Consider the following 17662-nt stretch of genomic DNA (forward strand, 5'->3'; position numbering starts at 1 on the left):
TTGAGCCGTTGACCACAACTCTTTGAGTGTGACCATCCAGGCAATTCCTTATCCACTGAGTGGTCCATCTGTCAGATCCATAACTCTCCAATTTGGAGACAAGGATTCATGTGGGACAGTGTCAAAAGCTTTGACTAAGCTTTCTTAAGTCACAGCTACTAAGATGCTTGTGCTACTGATCTCCTTTTCTCTTCCTCCCACCACACATGTAGACATGCACACCACACACTATTCTTGCTGAGTCCCATGTCTAGAAAACTGTCAGAGATATAAAAATCAATATTTAATTTCCTCATGTGCCGAAGTCAGTTTAGATTTATAATCCCCTACCTCTCATTGTAAGCACTTAAATCCTATTGAGATGCAATTCCCCGTGCATTTTCTGCATGTTTTTTATTAGAGAACACATGGAAATTTGGTATATACTCTGTAACAACATCATTTTGGGGAGTTATTTCCACTGTTCTGTCCTCACTTTCTGATACCAGTTTTAGAATGGCTACCATATAGACAGTTTTCAAATGAGAAATCAAGACAAACATAGCAGTTAAAATTATGGATGTACATGTACATGACAAGACTAAGTTCTCATTAAAAGATCCTTTTTTTGAAGAAGCACTTTGTCTTGATTGGGATTTGCTCACTAGAGTTACATATGCCATCTCTAACACAGACAACAAGGGAATGTGCTGAACTCTGATTCAAAGCCATTTATGATGGTCTAAAAAAAGCCGACTTGAAAGACTGAGAGAAATCTAGATTAATCTTATTGATTCTGAAAGCAAATAAGGTATTGCTGCATGTCATCTTTTATCACATCAGGAATTAGATGGAGTGTGGGGTAGATGTTGTATTTTAATAGGAATATAAGAGCTTCAGTGAGACTTTAAGTAGTGTGATGGAAAATGCTATGCTGTTTGATTGGTCACTATGCATATTTAATTCATTACATGTTCATCTGTTACAAATTAAAGTTTAGGGTTTTTTTTCATTGTGTTACTTCTAAACATATGAAATGTTTACTAGCCACAGAAATATTCTGGGTTTAGGCTGTATAAAGAGCTCTCTAGAGCTCTGTTCTCTTGGTGTTCCTGTAAAGCATGCTCTGGTATGTCAGCAAAAGTAACAGCGGTTGCCAGTCCGGGTTGGATAGTGATGTACAACCTCTGAACAGCAGCAAAATGCGGGGACAGTGGCTTTGCAAGGCAGTTCTGCTGTTTGAAAATACTTGCTGTTATGTAGCATGCCTTCTAAGCAGATGATGTTGGCACAGTTTTAATACATTGTCATTTGCAAAATTGTATTGATAAAACATCCACACATGCTGGAAATTTTAAAAATTTCAAAACCTCAGGAGAATGAAGAAATGTTGGTTTCCAAACAAGTGAGAATGATTAAGGCTTTACACCCTCACTGAACTGTGTTTCCTTTAAGCATTCACAGCAAACACTGAGGACAAGATTTATCTGCCTGGAATTAGACACTTGTGTTTGAGTTGTTATTTATATTTATTTTTTAAGTCGAGAGCTGTGATGCAGTTTTCCCTTCTAGATAGATGTATAAAAGAAATCAGGTAAATCATGCTTCAGAGACGTCACCACTGGCTTGACAGAATCAAAACGGCGGTCCTAGATGTTGATTTCTACACTGTAAACCTTTGGCAAGATCCATTTCAAGCTGAATATACCTACATGTAGATGTCTGCTGGCATGGCCAATGTCTGTATCCCATTATAATCATGGAAATCTGGTCTGGCCTCCAGCTACAGAAGGACCTCGATGTCCTTAAAAGCCTGTATCAGCCTTACATGAGTGGAGGTCTTAGATATCCTGAAGTATCTGAAGTGGCAGCAGAAAATACAATTTCTTTTCTACTGCTCATGGAAAAAACGTTGTTTATACCAAATACTTGACTGCCCTTTAGGGCTTGCTAGTTATTAGTCCAGTGATGATGTAACTTGAGAAATATATGCCCATCTAGACCTAAAGAAACAGAAAATCTGTAACACCTGTATTTATTTGTGTGTTTTACAATGTGAAAACATAATTTTCTGCTTTAATAGAACTCTACATCTTAAAGGCAATGTTTATGAAAGGTACAGGTCTTTTTCTGTCACAGTGGAAGGAACCTCTCCGAGTCAGGAATAACACTGCACTTCCCTATTTCTTGTAGAAGCTGAAAAATTTGCTTCTGGTACAGTCTCATAGTAATTCATACAATTAAAAACAAATAGGACATCATTCAATGGCGACACTCCTTTGTCAAACAGTACAATGAGAATGTATTTATTTATTTATGTAATTATTTACATATTTATGTCTACTTGAAAGACCATTTAGCCTGTATTTTACAGTATAGAAGAGGCTTTTTATGTCTAGTTCATCTGAAGACTGAAAAGCAGACCAGTTTACTGCTTTCTGTAAACAATGCTCAATTATGTGCATTTTATGTGTTGAATGGCATAGAGGTTGTTAATTATCATTATGAAATGTTCATATTAAATTTTTGTTTCTGTGCCTTGCTTTCACAGACCAAAACTGGTATTGCATTGTTGTATGATGAAGTATCCGAAAATGCTTATGACATCCGACTGAAGCTTACAAAAGAGGTATTGACAATTCAAAAACAAGATGTCGTCTGTGTTAGTGGAAGTGATCACAGTGCAAATGTAAGTGCTTCTATATCTCTGTGCTTTCAACTGTGCATTTTAATGTCTTCTGCAGAGATCAGTTTATGGTATTGGAGTGCAACAGGTTTTCTTGGATAATAGAAATACACGTAGTGATCTGTTGTTGGGTTTTCTGTACATACTATTATTCTTTCATATAAAAACTTTTTTTTTGGCCAGTGCTGTATGTCCTTTATTCTGACATAGATAACCTTAACTGGAGAGAAAATGTCTATAAATAGTTAGATTACAATATTCTTTCACCAAATATTGTTAGACCATTAAATGAAGGGAAAAAAAGTACTTCCCACTGAAAGCTTTTAAGAGTGAACTGATACACAAGAGTTTTCTTTATTTGTGTATCAAGTATTGGCAGGATGTCTGTTCAAGGGCATAGAGCTGGGTGAGAGAACACTTGACAGACACTTACGTCACTTTAATTCTCTTTCACACACAGATGGGGCTTAATCAGTGCCAGCATGTATGTGGTGATTTTTTTTCCCCCAAATTCTGTTATGCTGATTTTTCAAAACTTGTGGTGCCCCTAAGCTATGGAGGAATCTTCTCTATCACCATTTAATAATGTCACTAGAAAAACTGGTGACATTTTGCATAAGCATTGCAACAGTGATGTCTAGGTTATGGTCATCCCCAAATAGTGTATTTTATTTCCTCAGATAAACAGTGTTCCTCTTAAAACTAAGTGTTAGTATGTCAAATTTTACTGAATAAAATACATTTCATGAACTGTACTGGTATTTGCTAGAGTGAACAGTTCATGGCAGCCTCCTCAGAGGTGGCCAAGGAGGAGCCTTTCTGTCTGCTTGCTGTATTGTACATCTCATGTAAACATAAAATCTGGTGTTAGGGGACATCAAGTGAGTTTGCGATACTTTGCTGTTGTGGTTCGAGCCTGGTCGGCAGCCAACCACCCTGCAGCTGCTCACCAACCCTCCCTCCCAACCTGGAAATGCGGGAGGGAATTGGAGGAGTAAAGGGAGACTTGCAGGTTGAGATAGAAACAGCTTAATAATGGTAATAAAATTAAAACACTGACAGCAATAGAAAATATAAATGGGCAATGCACAATGTGATTGCTCACCACCTGCTGACTAATACCCAACCCATTCCCGGCTAGAGATCCCGAAATACCATGATCCTGCAATCGCAGTCCTGGAAGTGAGAGACCCCCCTTCCTATAGTGAGCATGACGTTCCATGATATGGAATATTTCACTGGCCAGTTAGGGTCAGGTGCTGCGGATGTTCTCCCTCCCTGCTCCCTGTGCCCTTGAGCACAGGCAGGGCATGGGGAGTTGGAGAGTCCTTGAAATCTCAGTAGCAGCTGAAAACATCTGTGTGCTATCAGCATTCTTCTCCTACCAAACCCAATGCTAAATCCAAAACACAGCACTATTCTAGTTACCGAAAAGGAACATTAACTCTATTCCAGCCCAAACCAGGACATCTGCTAAGAATTAGAAACCAAAAAAGTGTGTAGCAGGTATCTGTATATACATATGTGAGTATAGGGAGTCTGCCTGTATAACACAAACCCGTGTTTCATTCCTGCCATAGTAAATATTTATATAGATTGTTTAATAACACACAAAAAATAATTTGAAGTAGCTTTTAGTAGTTGAGAAACATTATGTACTGCTTTCAAAACTTGTCCATGGAACTCTGTGGAACATGATTTGCTCTTAAAAATGTTCAGAAGGGCTGGGTCAGTTGGCAACTAGAGGGAGACCACTCAGTGAAGTGAAGCCTCAGTCAAAAATCATCAGCTTTCATGTACTTTTTACTTCATTGAGAAGCATGAAAAAATGCAGCTTTTAACTGCAGATATTGCTGGTAGTGCTGATAAATTGTATGCAAATTGTAATTGCAAGAGTCATAGTAAAATATCACGTGACTGCAATATATGGTGTCTGCATATAAGTATAGATGATTGCTCTGGACTCTGTTATTTAAATGCCCTGTATATAAACTTTAATAGAAAAAGAATCAAAATTCTGTCCTACCTAGTGCCAGATTACTTCTTGATTGAATCAGCAAATGTTGGCTGCATTTGAGAAAATGTATCAAATCTTTATATATATTGATCATTGCTCTTTGATCATTCAAGAAAGACAGAAAAGAAAACACAACACCCAAAATTAAAAAATAAAAGACCCCACCCCCAAAAAAACCCCTTACTGCCCCCCCAAAACACAAAACCAAAGCAGTACGAAAAACCACCCAAACAACCCAGCAGGTCAGCCTCTTCCTTTTAATATCAAGATCTGTCTTGATTTTGATTTGGATGCATTTTGCTCCTACAGTTTATGGGTACCCTCAATAGTATTTCCTGGTAGCAGACAGGACAGGAAGACAAGCTCTGATAATTGAGGAGCTGGGTTTTGAAAGAATTCTGGAAAGTAAGAGTCCCTGCAGAGGAGGCAGAACTGGCATATGCAGCCACTGCATTCGAAATGAGCTGAAGTTCCTTGGTTGTATTTCATGACCAGTAATGATTACACAGTGGGTGAACCTGGAGAAGAGTGACTCCTAGGGCTATGTAAAATGGAGACAGTTTTTCTGGGTTATAGAAGTAATGTTAATGTGTTAAAGTGAGGGAATTTCAAGTATAATTCACATGTTAATTTAGGTTTGAGTTGCAAAGTATTGTGTGGCTTTAGGTATGAAATCTATTCAGAAGGGACACCTCAGAAGGGATACTTCAGAAGGGAACCTCACACTGTTGACAGATAGCGTGGGCGATCCTGCCAAGCTGACCTTTCCTGGAAAACATTATTAATGTCCTTATTTTCATTAAGTTTTCTCCCTGAAGTCTCTAAAAACTTAATTTTAAGTCTCTGATCTGTTGTTTTTCTATGTCCCTTGCAAGATCTGTCCAAGATGTCCCTTTCTGAAAATGTTATTTTCAATCCTTTTGGGCTTCTGTTGTCAAACTCTCATGAGAAAAATGGACTAAACTGGGTCTTCATGGCAGTATTTGCCTTTTCTATATTATACTTTGAACCAAATAAAAACTTTTCGAACACTAGCATTTAATATAAAGGCCATTTGTAGTTCTTTAGCACTGTTTTTGGTTATTCTGAAGTTTTACATTTGAAACTACACAAGATAAATTCCAAAGCGATAAATGCTTTACTTTTCAAGTTGTTCAAGAAAATAATTTTCATTCCTGTGCTGTATGATTCAAATTATTACTAGAAAATTGTAACCTGAAAGTCAATTCTATAGCAGTCATAAACAATCACATTCCCTCACTGATTTATTCTCCTTCTTTCTATACTTTTTCTTTCTCAGATATTCTTAGTTAATCTTTATTTTATACAAGGCCAGTCACCAAACTCGTTCATTTGCAACAGCAGTAGAAATAACTCATTTGCCTTCTTTCTGTAGTCACCTCAAACATGTAGGACAGAAATTTTTTTTTATTTGTTTTCTGAGTAACTTTTCTTCAAAGGTGAGATATATGAATGGAAAAATATTGATAAAGAAAGATCGTTGTCTACTTGTGTTAATACGTTGTTCTTCAACAAGTTTTGTGGGACAGCATTTGTGGGATGCATTTGCTTCCAGCCTCCCTTTTGCTGACAGGTTCATTGATCCTGAGGAATACCAAAAACAGGATTTGCAGCTGTTCATAATTAGGTCTGCTAATCCCATCCAGTTCTGAATGCTACAGTGAGAACTGGCAAAGATATCGGTGATTGTTAGTGCTACTGTTGTGGGTTGGACTTTCAGCAATAGAGATTATTCGCATGGATAAAAAGCACTCACTATAAAATACCTTTCACTGCCATCATCTAGTTCTATTTTTGTTTCATATTTAACCATTCATTTAGGTGCTACTTTTAAGCACTGAGACAGCTACACCTTTGATGAGAAATTGTAGAGCTGGCTTTCTGTAATTTAATGGCATTTCACTAGTTATTGCTGTCTTGGACTTGGATGTAGAGTAATGAGAGAGAAGAGCATGGTTTGTGAAGTTCAGGATGTGTATAGAAGAAATAATGTAAAGGCAACTATTTACTTTCCTTAGTATTCGAATTTTTCACAGTAGAGAAGATGGCTTTTAGATTTCTGCAAGAATCCTTATGGAAGTGGAACCTTTGTGGGAAATAATATTTTCTAGTGTTTTATTATATAGTATTACATTTATAAATAATAATTTTTATATAACTAGATATAATATTTATTTATATTTTATATGTATGTGATTAAACATGTCATCTTTCCACTAAGAGGTATTTCAGAACTTCAGACTTAGCAAATCCAAGCTTTCTAAGCAAGTCGTCATGACTTAGTATTATGTATGGGGTGTTCAGATTTGTAGGGAAAAGGAGGATGTATAGGTGCATCAGAATTGATGTGCAGTCATAGAAGCCAAGCATAAAGGTATTGACAGAAATGGTGTATTAAAAATAAACAGACATTTTTCACTGTCTTCTAAGTATTTTTAACAGAAGATGGCTTTTTTTCCCCAGATTTAAAATTTAACAGTACTCGCATAAGTTAATTAATTGTATGACAGACAGGGAGAGATCCATTTTCAGTTGAAGGAGAAACAGGGAGCCATTCATTTTTATACTTTATGGTTCATTAAGGTAGGACTTTGCTTTAACTTTTTGTCATTCCACATGCCAAAATTAATTACTTACATACAGTGCCTCACCCTTAGTATCCCTTGTTTTTCTTTCATGTATAGTGCTATCATCCTTCTCCTGTTGCAAGCTCATGGTTTTATGCCTCTCCTCTTTCCATAAGCATTTTTTTTTTACTTTTCCTTTGTATTATGTTTCTGTATCTTTTTTTTTTTTTTTTTTCCTGCTAATTCCACTTGTAAAGAAAGAAAAAGAAAAGAAGAGCATGTGGCTTTTTATCAAAATCAGTCCTTCTCACAGAGCTGAATTGTCTCTGACTTGGTCAGTGGTCAGACAGATAGGTTTCTAATGCAGTCTCCAGGCATCTTGATTGGAAGAGGACTCCTCAGAGGCTTATGTGAGTCTAATTGAATTAGAATAACAGAAACCTTTGCATCCTGGGTACCCAACTGTCCAGCTTCACAAGCTGTGTATTAGCTGGACTTTATCAGAATGAAGCAAGATAGGTGAATAGGGAAGAAAAATAGCAAGATTATTTGTTTTGTTGAGTCAAAAAATAGAAACAATGCCTGAAAGTACTGTTTAAATCCCTGATGAGACTGCTATGGATTTTTCTTTATAACTCAGATGCTAATAAGGACAGAGAAGAATGTTATTTTTGGCAAAACTCTAAGAAGAATGATCTGCATTAAAGTCTAAAGGTTATTTTTTTTTAATCTGAGGAAATTTCTGTCTGGGTAACTACTAATATTGCTGTTTGCCCAGTGCCTATTCTGCCAACACTGGTATGGTATTTTAGTTCAAAATTATTTTTAAAAAGCTAATAATTTACATTTTCTGTCTTTTTGGAAACATCGAGTGGGTGAAGATTGCTTGTATGGAGAAAACACATTATTTAACCATTTTTTATTTGTTTTCCATGCTCTGGAAAGGTGAACTAGATATTTAGAAGATAACTATCAAGTAATTCCTTAGGATCTTTATTACAAAAGATCATAAACTTATGTTGCTGTCACTTTGAGAACAGCTAAAAGTTTGTATCACGAAGTAAATAATAAATGTTAATATTCATCAGCATGACAAAAAAAAACCCCATTCTTATTAAAGATAAAAGGAGAAGTAGCTTAAGTAAAAAGGCTAATAAATGTAACAGAACAGAAGAATGCAAAGGACACTGTGGTTATCCCTGAAAAATAATCTCTCCCTGAGACATGGAAAGAGTCCAGCTGAGAGTATGCTCTCATACCAACAAGACAGAAGAAAGGCAGCACAACATTGGTAAACCAGGCATATGTACATATGTGTCCTTTGTTAAAATTTAATTAATCTATTGCACCTGGAGCCATGACAGACTTGTCAGGACTGGCAAATTGGAACTATATATATTGTGAGAGCTTGTGTAGCAGTTTAAAATCTTCAGCAGTTAGGAGCAAAATATGTGACTGTGATGGAAGCATGAGCCTCTCCAATTACGGTATGTGGGGTATTGATGGGTGCAACCTCTACTGTTCATCTTTGTCTTCACACCAGCCAAGATGTGAAATGTTGCACAAAGTGAATGCAAATGAAATTACTCAAAGAACAGCCTTGTTCTGTCAGGTTTTAGCTATAATTCGTTGTTATAGGATGTCTTTTTAATCAAAAGAAATCAGTTTATTTCTAATGGGAAAAGAAAGAAGTATAATCATATCTTGACACAGGGTCCTATAGATGTCATCAGTAAATCTGGAAATCCATATTTGTAGATGATCTGCATAGATTTAATCTGTATTTTCAGTCCGAGAATAGTCTGAGTCCTGGGTCCTCTTATATCACTTGCCAGAGTAAGCTCCTGCCCCAAATTAAGCATTTTACAACTCAGTGGGGGAGTTCCTGAGGATTCTTGTGAAGTGATACCAAGACTGAATATATTTCACTCAGACACATTTAAGAAGAATACCAGATCCTGGAGAATAAAATACATTGGGTTTGTCACAGTCGTCTTTACTAGAATAGATCATGTAATAATTTAGATTGAAAGGAACCTCTTGAGGTCATCTAATTCAGCCCACTGCTCAAAGTGGGGATGACTTACAAGTTTGAGCCAGTTGCTGAGGGCTTTGTCCATTCACATTTAGAAAGTCTCCAAGGATGGAGATGCTACCAGCTCTCTGGGCAGCCTCTTTTAATGCTTAACTGTTTTCACTGTGAAATTATTTCCTGTTGTTATGCACAGTTGGAATTTCCTTTACTGCAACTTGTAACTGTTGTCTCCCATCCTTTTATTTTGTGCATCTGTGAGAACAATCTGGTTATGGTTTCTGTATAACCCTCCTTTAGTTTGTCAGGCTTTGAAAATAAAATGAGTGACTTCATTTTGCTCAAAAAAAAAAAAAAAACCCAAACAAAAACCCACACCAAAAAAAACCCACATCCTAAAAACCCAACCCCCCCTAAAAAAAAAAAAACTAAAAAATCCTAAACCCCCTTTGATCTGCAGTAATAGAAACAGTTGTAATAAGATAAACTTATAAAATATGTTATTTTACCATGCTTTTAATACAGATTCTCTGCAGCTGTCCTAGATATTCACTAGCATGTGAAAGGATCTTCTTTGTCTTTATACAAAACTCGGCAGCAAGTGGCATGCCTTAGTCAATTTTTGTAGCTGCATTCTTCCTGTCCTTTTGGGAAAAGGAGAAATCCTGTGCAATGCAAGAAGTTTTAAAACTCTCCCATTCAAAATATTTTTTTGCTTTCTGTCTATCTATTCCTTATTACAGTTTGCCTACACTTCATAGAAGTTTAAGAATATAACCGTGATACAGATTTAGGACTAAAGTTTATACAGGCACTTTTTGAGCAAAAAGCTTTTCCTGAAAACCAGACATGTTATAACCAACAATATAGCAAATCCTACTTGTAATAAAGTTCTTTGATTGACACCTCACCTCCAATGACTCAGTGATTAATCATAGTCCAGCACCATCTCTCATTGGAGCTGCTGCGTGCACTCTCACCTTGATATGGTGCTTGTTCTGAGTTCCATCTGGAAATAATTTTGGCAAGAGCAGCCCCTACTGTAGTTTAAAATCCATGTTTCTAGGAAGAGAGTCAGGCAAAACGTGGTCTGCAATCTGCAGCCACCACGAAGGTGAAAGTGTGCTGCGGATCACTGAGAAGTGAGGGTTGTGTGAGCGGAAGTGGAAGTCTCTGCACTTGGTGGAATGTTAAAGACATGCAGAAAAATTTGCTGAGGAAGCTCTGGGGCTGGAGAGGTGAGGGGAAGCTGAGAAAATCCTCATAATAGGAACTCCCCATCCTGAGGAGAAAAATTCCTGAAGGATTTCACATAATTTTGTTCTCCACCTCATCCTCTCTTGTTTTTTTTTCAGTCATGTAACAACCAGCAGGATGTCTGCATTTTAGGATACATTTTACTGGGTCTCACGTTCTCATGGAATCTGTTTCTTCAATCATTTTTTATCTCATAACTTCCTTGTCATGCCTTCGAGAGTTGAACGAAAGGAAGATAAGATATGGCTGGTATGTTAAGTACTTATCTTTATCTTCTTACCCCTTCTGATATCAGACTGTTTCTTCCCTTGCATCCATGCGGGACAGGTTGCAGGCTTCTTTTTTAACTCTTCATATTGCACTTCCTTGTTTTGCTTTTTTCTTTCCCCTGCATGTTTCCCAAGGGTCTGGGTAGCAAACTTTGCTGTTACGGCCATCATTGCCTAAGACCGGCTTTTATTGTCTATTGTCAACATGACATGTAGTACCTGTAGTAAATTTGACATCTTACTTTCAACAAGTAAGGAATCCTTTTGAGATTACTTTTTCCAATAAATGACAGATGCAACTGTAGTAGTAGGAATAAAGTTTGTTTATCTAACAAAAAAAAGTACTCTGAGCTACTCTGAACAATGCCACAATGAATGATTTCTTTGCTCACATTTTCTTGTCCTTCTGTTTAGCCACTTATGTTGCTTAAGTAATAGTCCAGTACGTAACAGCCTGCTGTGGTTTGATCATGAGTACTAGATGGGCTTGGGTACCAAGACATGTTTAGTCATGGCTGTATTTACTGTTGAAAAGTCACTCAGCATTCACATCCCACAGTGGGGGAGATGCCCACCCAGGAGACAAGCCAGTGCAGTGGTTCCCCACACAACCTCCCTGCCCCATGGCAGGGGGACAGGGTAGCCCAGCAGGGCACTGCTAGAGTCAGCACAGTGGTCTTACCCTTACTGATTAAGTAGGAGGGAAAAGAATAAAAATAAATCAAGGTGTTGGCAATCTTTGTCTTCCAACCAATTCTAGCCATTGCGAATGGGCTTGTTTCTCAGAATAGTTTCAACAAAATCTGAAGAAGATGGGCTCTTTCAAGTGTTCTGTCATTTTCTACTGTATGCTTCAGTTTGATATTTGGAAATAATATATGCATTCATTAATATTTTCATGTAGACTGGCACAGAAGAGGAAAATGTGGTACATACAGAATATTTTTCCAAATATATCCATTTATATCAGTGAGTGTGGAGTGCCTCAAGAAGAATCTCCTTCAGAAATCCCTTTAGTATATTGTTCATTAAGAGACATACATATATATATATATATATATAAGTATATATATATAAAAAATGGTTTTCCTAGTGGAAGTCCTTTTACCACAAGTTCCAGTCCTAGGTATTAACAACCTGGTAATAATGACATAATGGCTAGATATTGACAGGTGGATATAAAATCTCACTAAAAAACAGTACTGAAAATAAGGACTATAATTGCCTTGTCACGTTGCCCATTAAGATCCAGTCATGTCACTTCATATGAATGTATACCAAGATATAAACTGTCTTTCCAGAGATAAACTTTTCTCTTGAGTCATTGTGTCTTAAAAGAATCTAGAAAGTTTTCTATGTCAAGAGCTATCTTATGCCTAAAAGACAGGTATTTGACCATATAATTTCAAAATTAATGATAATTTAAAATGTAATTTAGAGAATTGTTTACAGGATTTTTTTTTTTCAGCTGTATCATTCTTCGTAGTTGTTATAAGCAGCATTACTCCTACTGTTACCAAGCAGTCTCTTTTCTATACAGTTGTTGGAATGGTGTTCTTTTGTATTATGTCTATGTCTTATATGTTTTAAAATTTATATTCTATCTGTTTTTCAATATATTCTTGTCTGGCATCATTCTTGGAGTTCTTGAAAATTTCTGCCTCACTGGTCTTTATTTCAATATTGATGACTGAGACCTTCTAAGGGCCTCCTCCCCCCATCTATATAATTACAAATGCTATGCTGGAATTGGCTTTCCCTGGGTTTCTAACACCTTTTGGAACTACATATAAGTCTGATTTTAAGAATATATTTCTTGCACTGCTTTCATCTGTGGACTATGGCTGTCAGCATCTAAAGTTGAGTCAAAATTTTTTTTCTGTTTATTCACATCTTCAGTGGTTTGTTCTGCAGTGCGGTTGTTTGTCCTGGTGCACAGAATAAGATATTGTTCTGAAATAAAGCCCCTGTCTGAGCTATGTGCTTTGATGAGATACAACCCACTGGTCACTTTCTGGTCCTTCTGCATTGTAAATGTTATTGCACAGGAGAGAGGAAGACAGATTGATCACACCTAAATATTACTTCTAACCCAAAATTTAAATTTTGTCCTTGCACTGTTGCAGCTATGTGAATTTCATCCCTAAAAATTGCTTTTGATTTTGTACCTAGCTAGCATTTCAGAGGCTGTAAATCTTAGTCTTTCACAAAGAGCAGTCTGCTTTCTTAAATGCAGTTTGGTTGTCTTTGAATATACACAAGCTTGTTCAATCAACACCTATATATGCTCCAGTGTTTTTATGCATCAGAACAAGACAAAAGTTTTACTCAGACATGTGCAATTAGGCAATATGAATTTCCTTTAATAATTAAAGCATTACAAAAGTGAAAATTTTAGTGGCCTTCTGAGCTTTACAATTTATTGTTCAAAGAGCAAATACATTTCCAAAATACATATTCTTCCACTGTAGACTAAGTGCAATTGCGACAGCCAGCCTACCTGCTCAAAGAGCTAACTGCTTGATATACGAGCAGATCAAACCACTTGTCAGCCACTTAGCAGGCAAACCTGCTTTCTCTTTCCATCGCTGGTACGTTTGACATTGGTCGGTGCATTTACTTCTCAGAATTTAGACACTAGAGAATGTCATGGCCAGATTGTTACCCCAATTCTTAAACACAGTGGTAGGTATTACAGAGCCAGTATCACTTTAAGAAACAGGTAATAAAATCCTTGACAACTTGCAACAATAAAAGATCTCAGAAAGACACGAATATTTCATGTTGGTATCCTGGCCAATTACAGTTTTAAATATTACATTCTGTCTATTTAAAAGTATTCTCAAGTTTCATGCAGGGCACTTATTCTTCCCCTAATCTCCTAGAAACAGAAAACAAAACAAAACAGGCCTACTATGTGGTATGCTATGGGAGGTACATAATTACTTCTGCTTCGTAGCACAACTGGAATGAGCGTTCATTATAGTATATGCATTGAGTACTTTGGAAGCCTTCAGAATAAAGAATTTTAATAAAATGTAGATACTATTAAAGAATATCATTAGCAAAACAAAATGGTAGTTAAAAAGCAAAAAAAAAAAAAAAAACAAAAAACTATTTTCAGCTTTCTTGTTCAGATTGATAATTAGTAATACTTTCTAAAGAGTTCTCTTTACCTATAATGAAATAAAATTACACAGCCATCATACAGTCAACTGTAGCTCTGTATTTATTTCTTTTTCTTTTTTTTTTTTTAAGCCTGATACAGATGTCTGCTTCACTTTATCCTCAAACCATAAATAAATTAGTCTGAAAAGAAAAAATATATATATCCTGCAGGCAACTAAAAAGTGAAATAAGTTGTTTGTATGTTTGACTGAGACATAAACACTGGGTTTACAGCTGCATATGTGCATGGTATTATCATTAATATCACAAAATTATAGTGTGGGGGTTTTTTTCCCACAAATATTGCAATTCATTTTTGGCAAAAAGTTCTGGAGTATAATTTTCTTTCATAGTTGCTTGCAAAGCTAGTATGGGTTTCTGTCCAAATTTTCTAGTCATGGAATTTTGTTGTTTCATAAAAAGTTCAGAACTGAGTCAGTCCTAAAATCTACTGAGCCCACTGTGCTTTTTCCAACAGCAGCTGTTAATGTTTCCCTAGAAATGCTAAACAGGGCAAGAATATGTGGTGCTTCTCTTAACACTTTCCGTACCTCAAATTATTCAGCGCCTTCTTGAGCAAAATGCAGTTTTGTATTAGCTCGTAACATATTTGTTTTTGTTATAGTTCTCTAATAGCCCCTGGAACATATCTAGGCTTTCAACATTCAGAATTTTTTCTCACCAGACTCTAGAATCTACTACACATTGCACAGAGAATCATATCTTTTTGTTTATTCTGATCCTTGTTCCTAATACTAACATTTGATGCCTCCGAGTTTTTGTACTGGAAAAGGCTATAAAAACTGATTCCCATTCACTGTCCTCTATACATTTTTTTTATATTGTAAGAGCCCTTCTGATCCCGATTCTGTCTCTTCCTGAATGAAGATATATAGCCTATTCTGTTATCCCTTGTACAGGAGCAGTTTTGTGCTTCCATCATCCTTACTGGCTTTTTCTGAACCTTTTCTAGCAGTTTCAGGTAGAAAGGGACCAAAAGGGTCTTCAATTTTCAAGGTGGGGAGAACTTTGGATTTCTACAGTGGTGTCATGATGTTCTTTGTTCTTTTCTTAAGACTTCCAAATAACCCCAAAGTGTTACCCCTTAGTAGTAATGACTGATTCACAATCAATCCTAATTCCTTATATAAATAATATAAATGGGAAAAATACTCTCTCTCACTAGCTTTGATCTGTTACTGTATTTTTTTTTTATGCTGTTTTGTTGCCTGGTTACTATTTTGTAAGATGTTCTGCAAATATTTTCAGTTCACTTATTCTTCTTGTCTCAGTAAGCAGCAAGGTTAATCTTACTGATCCTACATTTTTTTTTTTTTTTTTAGTTCTTCTTGAGTATTTCAAATAATGCAGGTTGCAACACACGCAACAGTGGAACTTGGTGGGTGACCTTCTTCCATTGTGAGAATTATGCATTTAATCTATTCCCTTGTTTTCTATCTATTTTTCTTCTTATTTAAGTTAGCAATATAACTGTGTGAGACTGTTCCCTCACGGTTCCTATATTTTCGTAACTTGCCTGTAAAAGATATGTGGCCTCTTCCAAGACAGTTCAAGTTCATCAAAGTGTCTGCCAATTCTGTTCTTTGTTATAGTTTCTCTCACTGTCTAGAGATTATTTTTTTTTTTCCTCTATAAATTGTTCTAATTTGTTCAGTGCAAGCCTTAAGTTTCCTAAGCCTTAACTGGAACCTTTTATAAAAAAATGGTATATTTTTTTCAGTGTTGTAGTCTTCATGTATCAAGGCTTTATTGAGAAATATCACTCCAAGGGCTCCTGCTTTGATTCCTGCCTATGTTCCTTTAAGACTAGTGTGAATGCTATCTGACTCTGATGATTTGCTACTGTTACTTACTCAATTTGCTTCTAAAGTGGTTTCAAATTCAGACAGATCCATACATCCTTTGTGCTACAAAGAATGTTGGAGGAAGATCTCTAGTTTCTTTCACACTAATGAAAAATGTTCATTTATCTTCCCTTCAGTAGCCTTACGTTTTCTGAGTATGCCTTTTATATCTTGATCATAAATTGGCCTTGCAGTTTCCTTGGCAGACCTCCTTCTCCTGATAGATTTGAAGATTTATTATTAATTTTGTTTATTCTTGGCAGTTGTTGGAACTCTCTTTACTGCTACTGCCTAATTCTGTTTTTCAATTATATTTGCCTATGTTCCTTTTCCCTGTCTTCATTTGAATATGATGTCCATCCGTCTTTACACGTAATAACCACTTTTACCTTCCTCTTTAGCCATGCAATTTTCCTTTTTCTCTTAATTAAGACCTTCTAATGAGTGCCATTCATTGGCTCTGTGCTTCCAGTGTTGTAGCCTTAAGTACTCTTCACACTGCCTATAAAATTTAAGTTTTCTTAACTGCTCTCTTTATATTTCCTTTCAACAAGATTCCGTACTTTTGCGTAGTTCCCTTCTTGGGATCACAGTTGTATAAATGTTGAATGTGAAGTACATAACAGTTGCTATTACAGAGCATCTTTTCAACTGTAAAAATTTTAACTAAGTCCTTCATGCTATACTCAAGACTACGGCAAGTATTGAGTCTAATGTTTTGAACTCCATGAAGCAGTGACTGATACAGGCCTGCTTTTTGTTGATTTTGTTGACTGCATTACATATCCTATGTGTTTCTGTCCGATTTACTGGAAATTAAGTGAAGTCTGTTAACACCATTACATTTCTCATTCCTGTTGCCTCTTCGCATATTTCAGTTATCGTCCTAGTTGAGTGGCTGCTAATACAGACTCTTGCTTGCTTTTGTTGTGGAATCTGTTGTTTTACTTGAGGTAATTGGGTTATTAGTTTTATTTGAGTCTAAGTTCTCTGCAGCACAAGGCATTTACTCTGCTGTTTATCTCGCCTATTTTACCTTTCTCATATACTTCACATCCAAGTATTAGAGTTTTTTCTACTGCTTCAGAGTGTTTATACCTCTGTTTAGTTCAGACTTAGTGCAATTTCAGTTTTATTCCTGGCACTCTGTTTTACATTTCCTGTCTGTATTATTCCCTCCCTGACCTGTCCGTCACTTCAAGATACAGACTGTCTCTGTTTATATCCATAACAGAAGCATCATCCACAACTGTACTATTTTCCATACCTGTCAACTTTTCCAACAGTACAGTTATGGCCATCCTTAATTTTAAGTGCCAGCAGATTTGTGTTATTTACAGTTCAAATGAAGTCTGTACCTCCTGCACAAGATCCCTTTGTTGCACAGATGCCCCCAGTTTCTGATGAACCTGAATCCATGTTCCTTGAGCCATCTTTGTAGGCAGACATTAAAACTTTGCCTGTTTCCCCAGACGTACAAGGACTACTGGAAGAGTTTCAGAGAGCCTTAGTATAGAAGTCTAGGTTTCTAGCTTCTTTTTTTGCTACCTTATTTTCATACCTAGAACTTATTTCCTGAGTTTCCCTACATTTTTGGTACAAATGCAGACCAAACTTTCCTGGTGCTTCTTGGGATAAGCAGGATTCCTGTGGGATGTGCCACCTTGCACGTGCTTGGTCAAACATTTTGGAGTCTTCTTCCTGGAGTCATAAATGTATTGTCTATTTGCTTGGTAGTCATCTACCACCGTTACAGATGTCTGAGATCACTGCTTTAAGAACGGCCTTCTTACATCGAGAA

The 17662-nt window shown here is 36.5% G+C and overlaps 1 protein-coding gene across 2 annotated transcripts in view; it reads left to right on the forward strand.

Moving 5' to 3' along the window:
* SNTG2 (syntrophin gamma 2) overlaps positions 1 to 17662 on the forward strand; it is a 280675-nt gene that overhangs the window by 108878 nt on the left and 154135 nt on the right. Inside the window, exon 2 of one of the 2 annotated variants that reach the window (XM_042803276.1) lies at positions 2531 to 2668. In XM_042803276.1, coding sequence (XP_042659210.1) covers positions 2531 to 2668 — 138 coding nt within the window. Of the gene's footprint in view, positions 1 to 2530; positions 2669 to 17662 lie in introns of those variants that run through there. The other variant, XM_042803277.1, reaches the window with a different exon arrangement.

Source organism: Tyto alba, unplaced genomic scaffold, assembly GCF_018691265.1.
Source record: "Tyto alba isolate M040663 unplaced genomic scaffold, T.alba_DEE_v4.0 Super-Scaffold_40, whole genome shotgun sequence".
NCBI classification, from domain to species: Eukaryota; Metazoa; Chordata; class Aves; order Strigiformes; family Tytonidae; genus Tyto; species Tyto alba.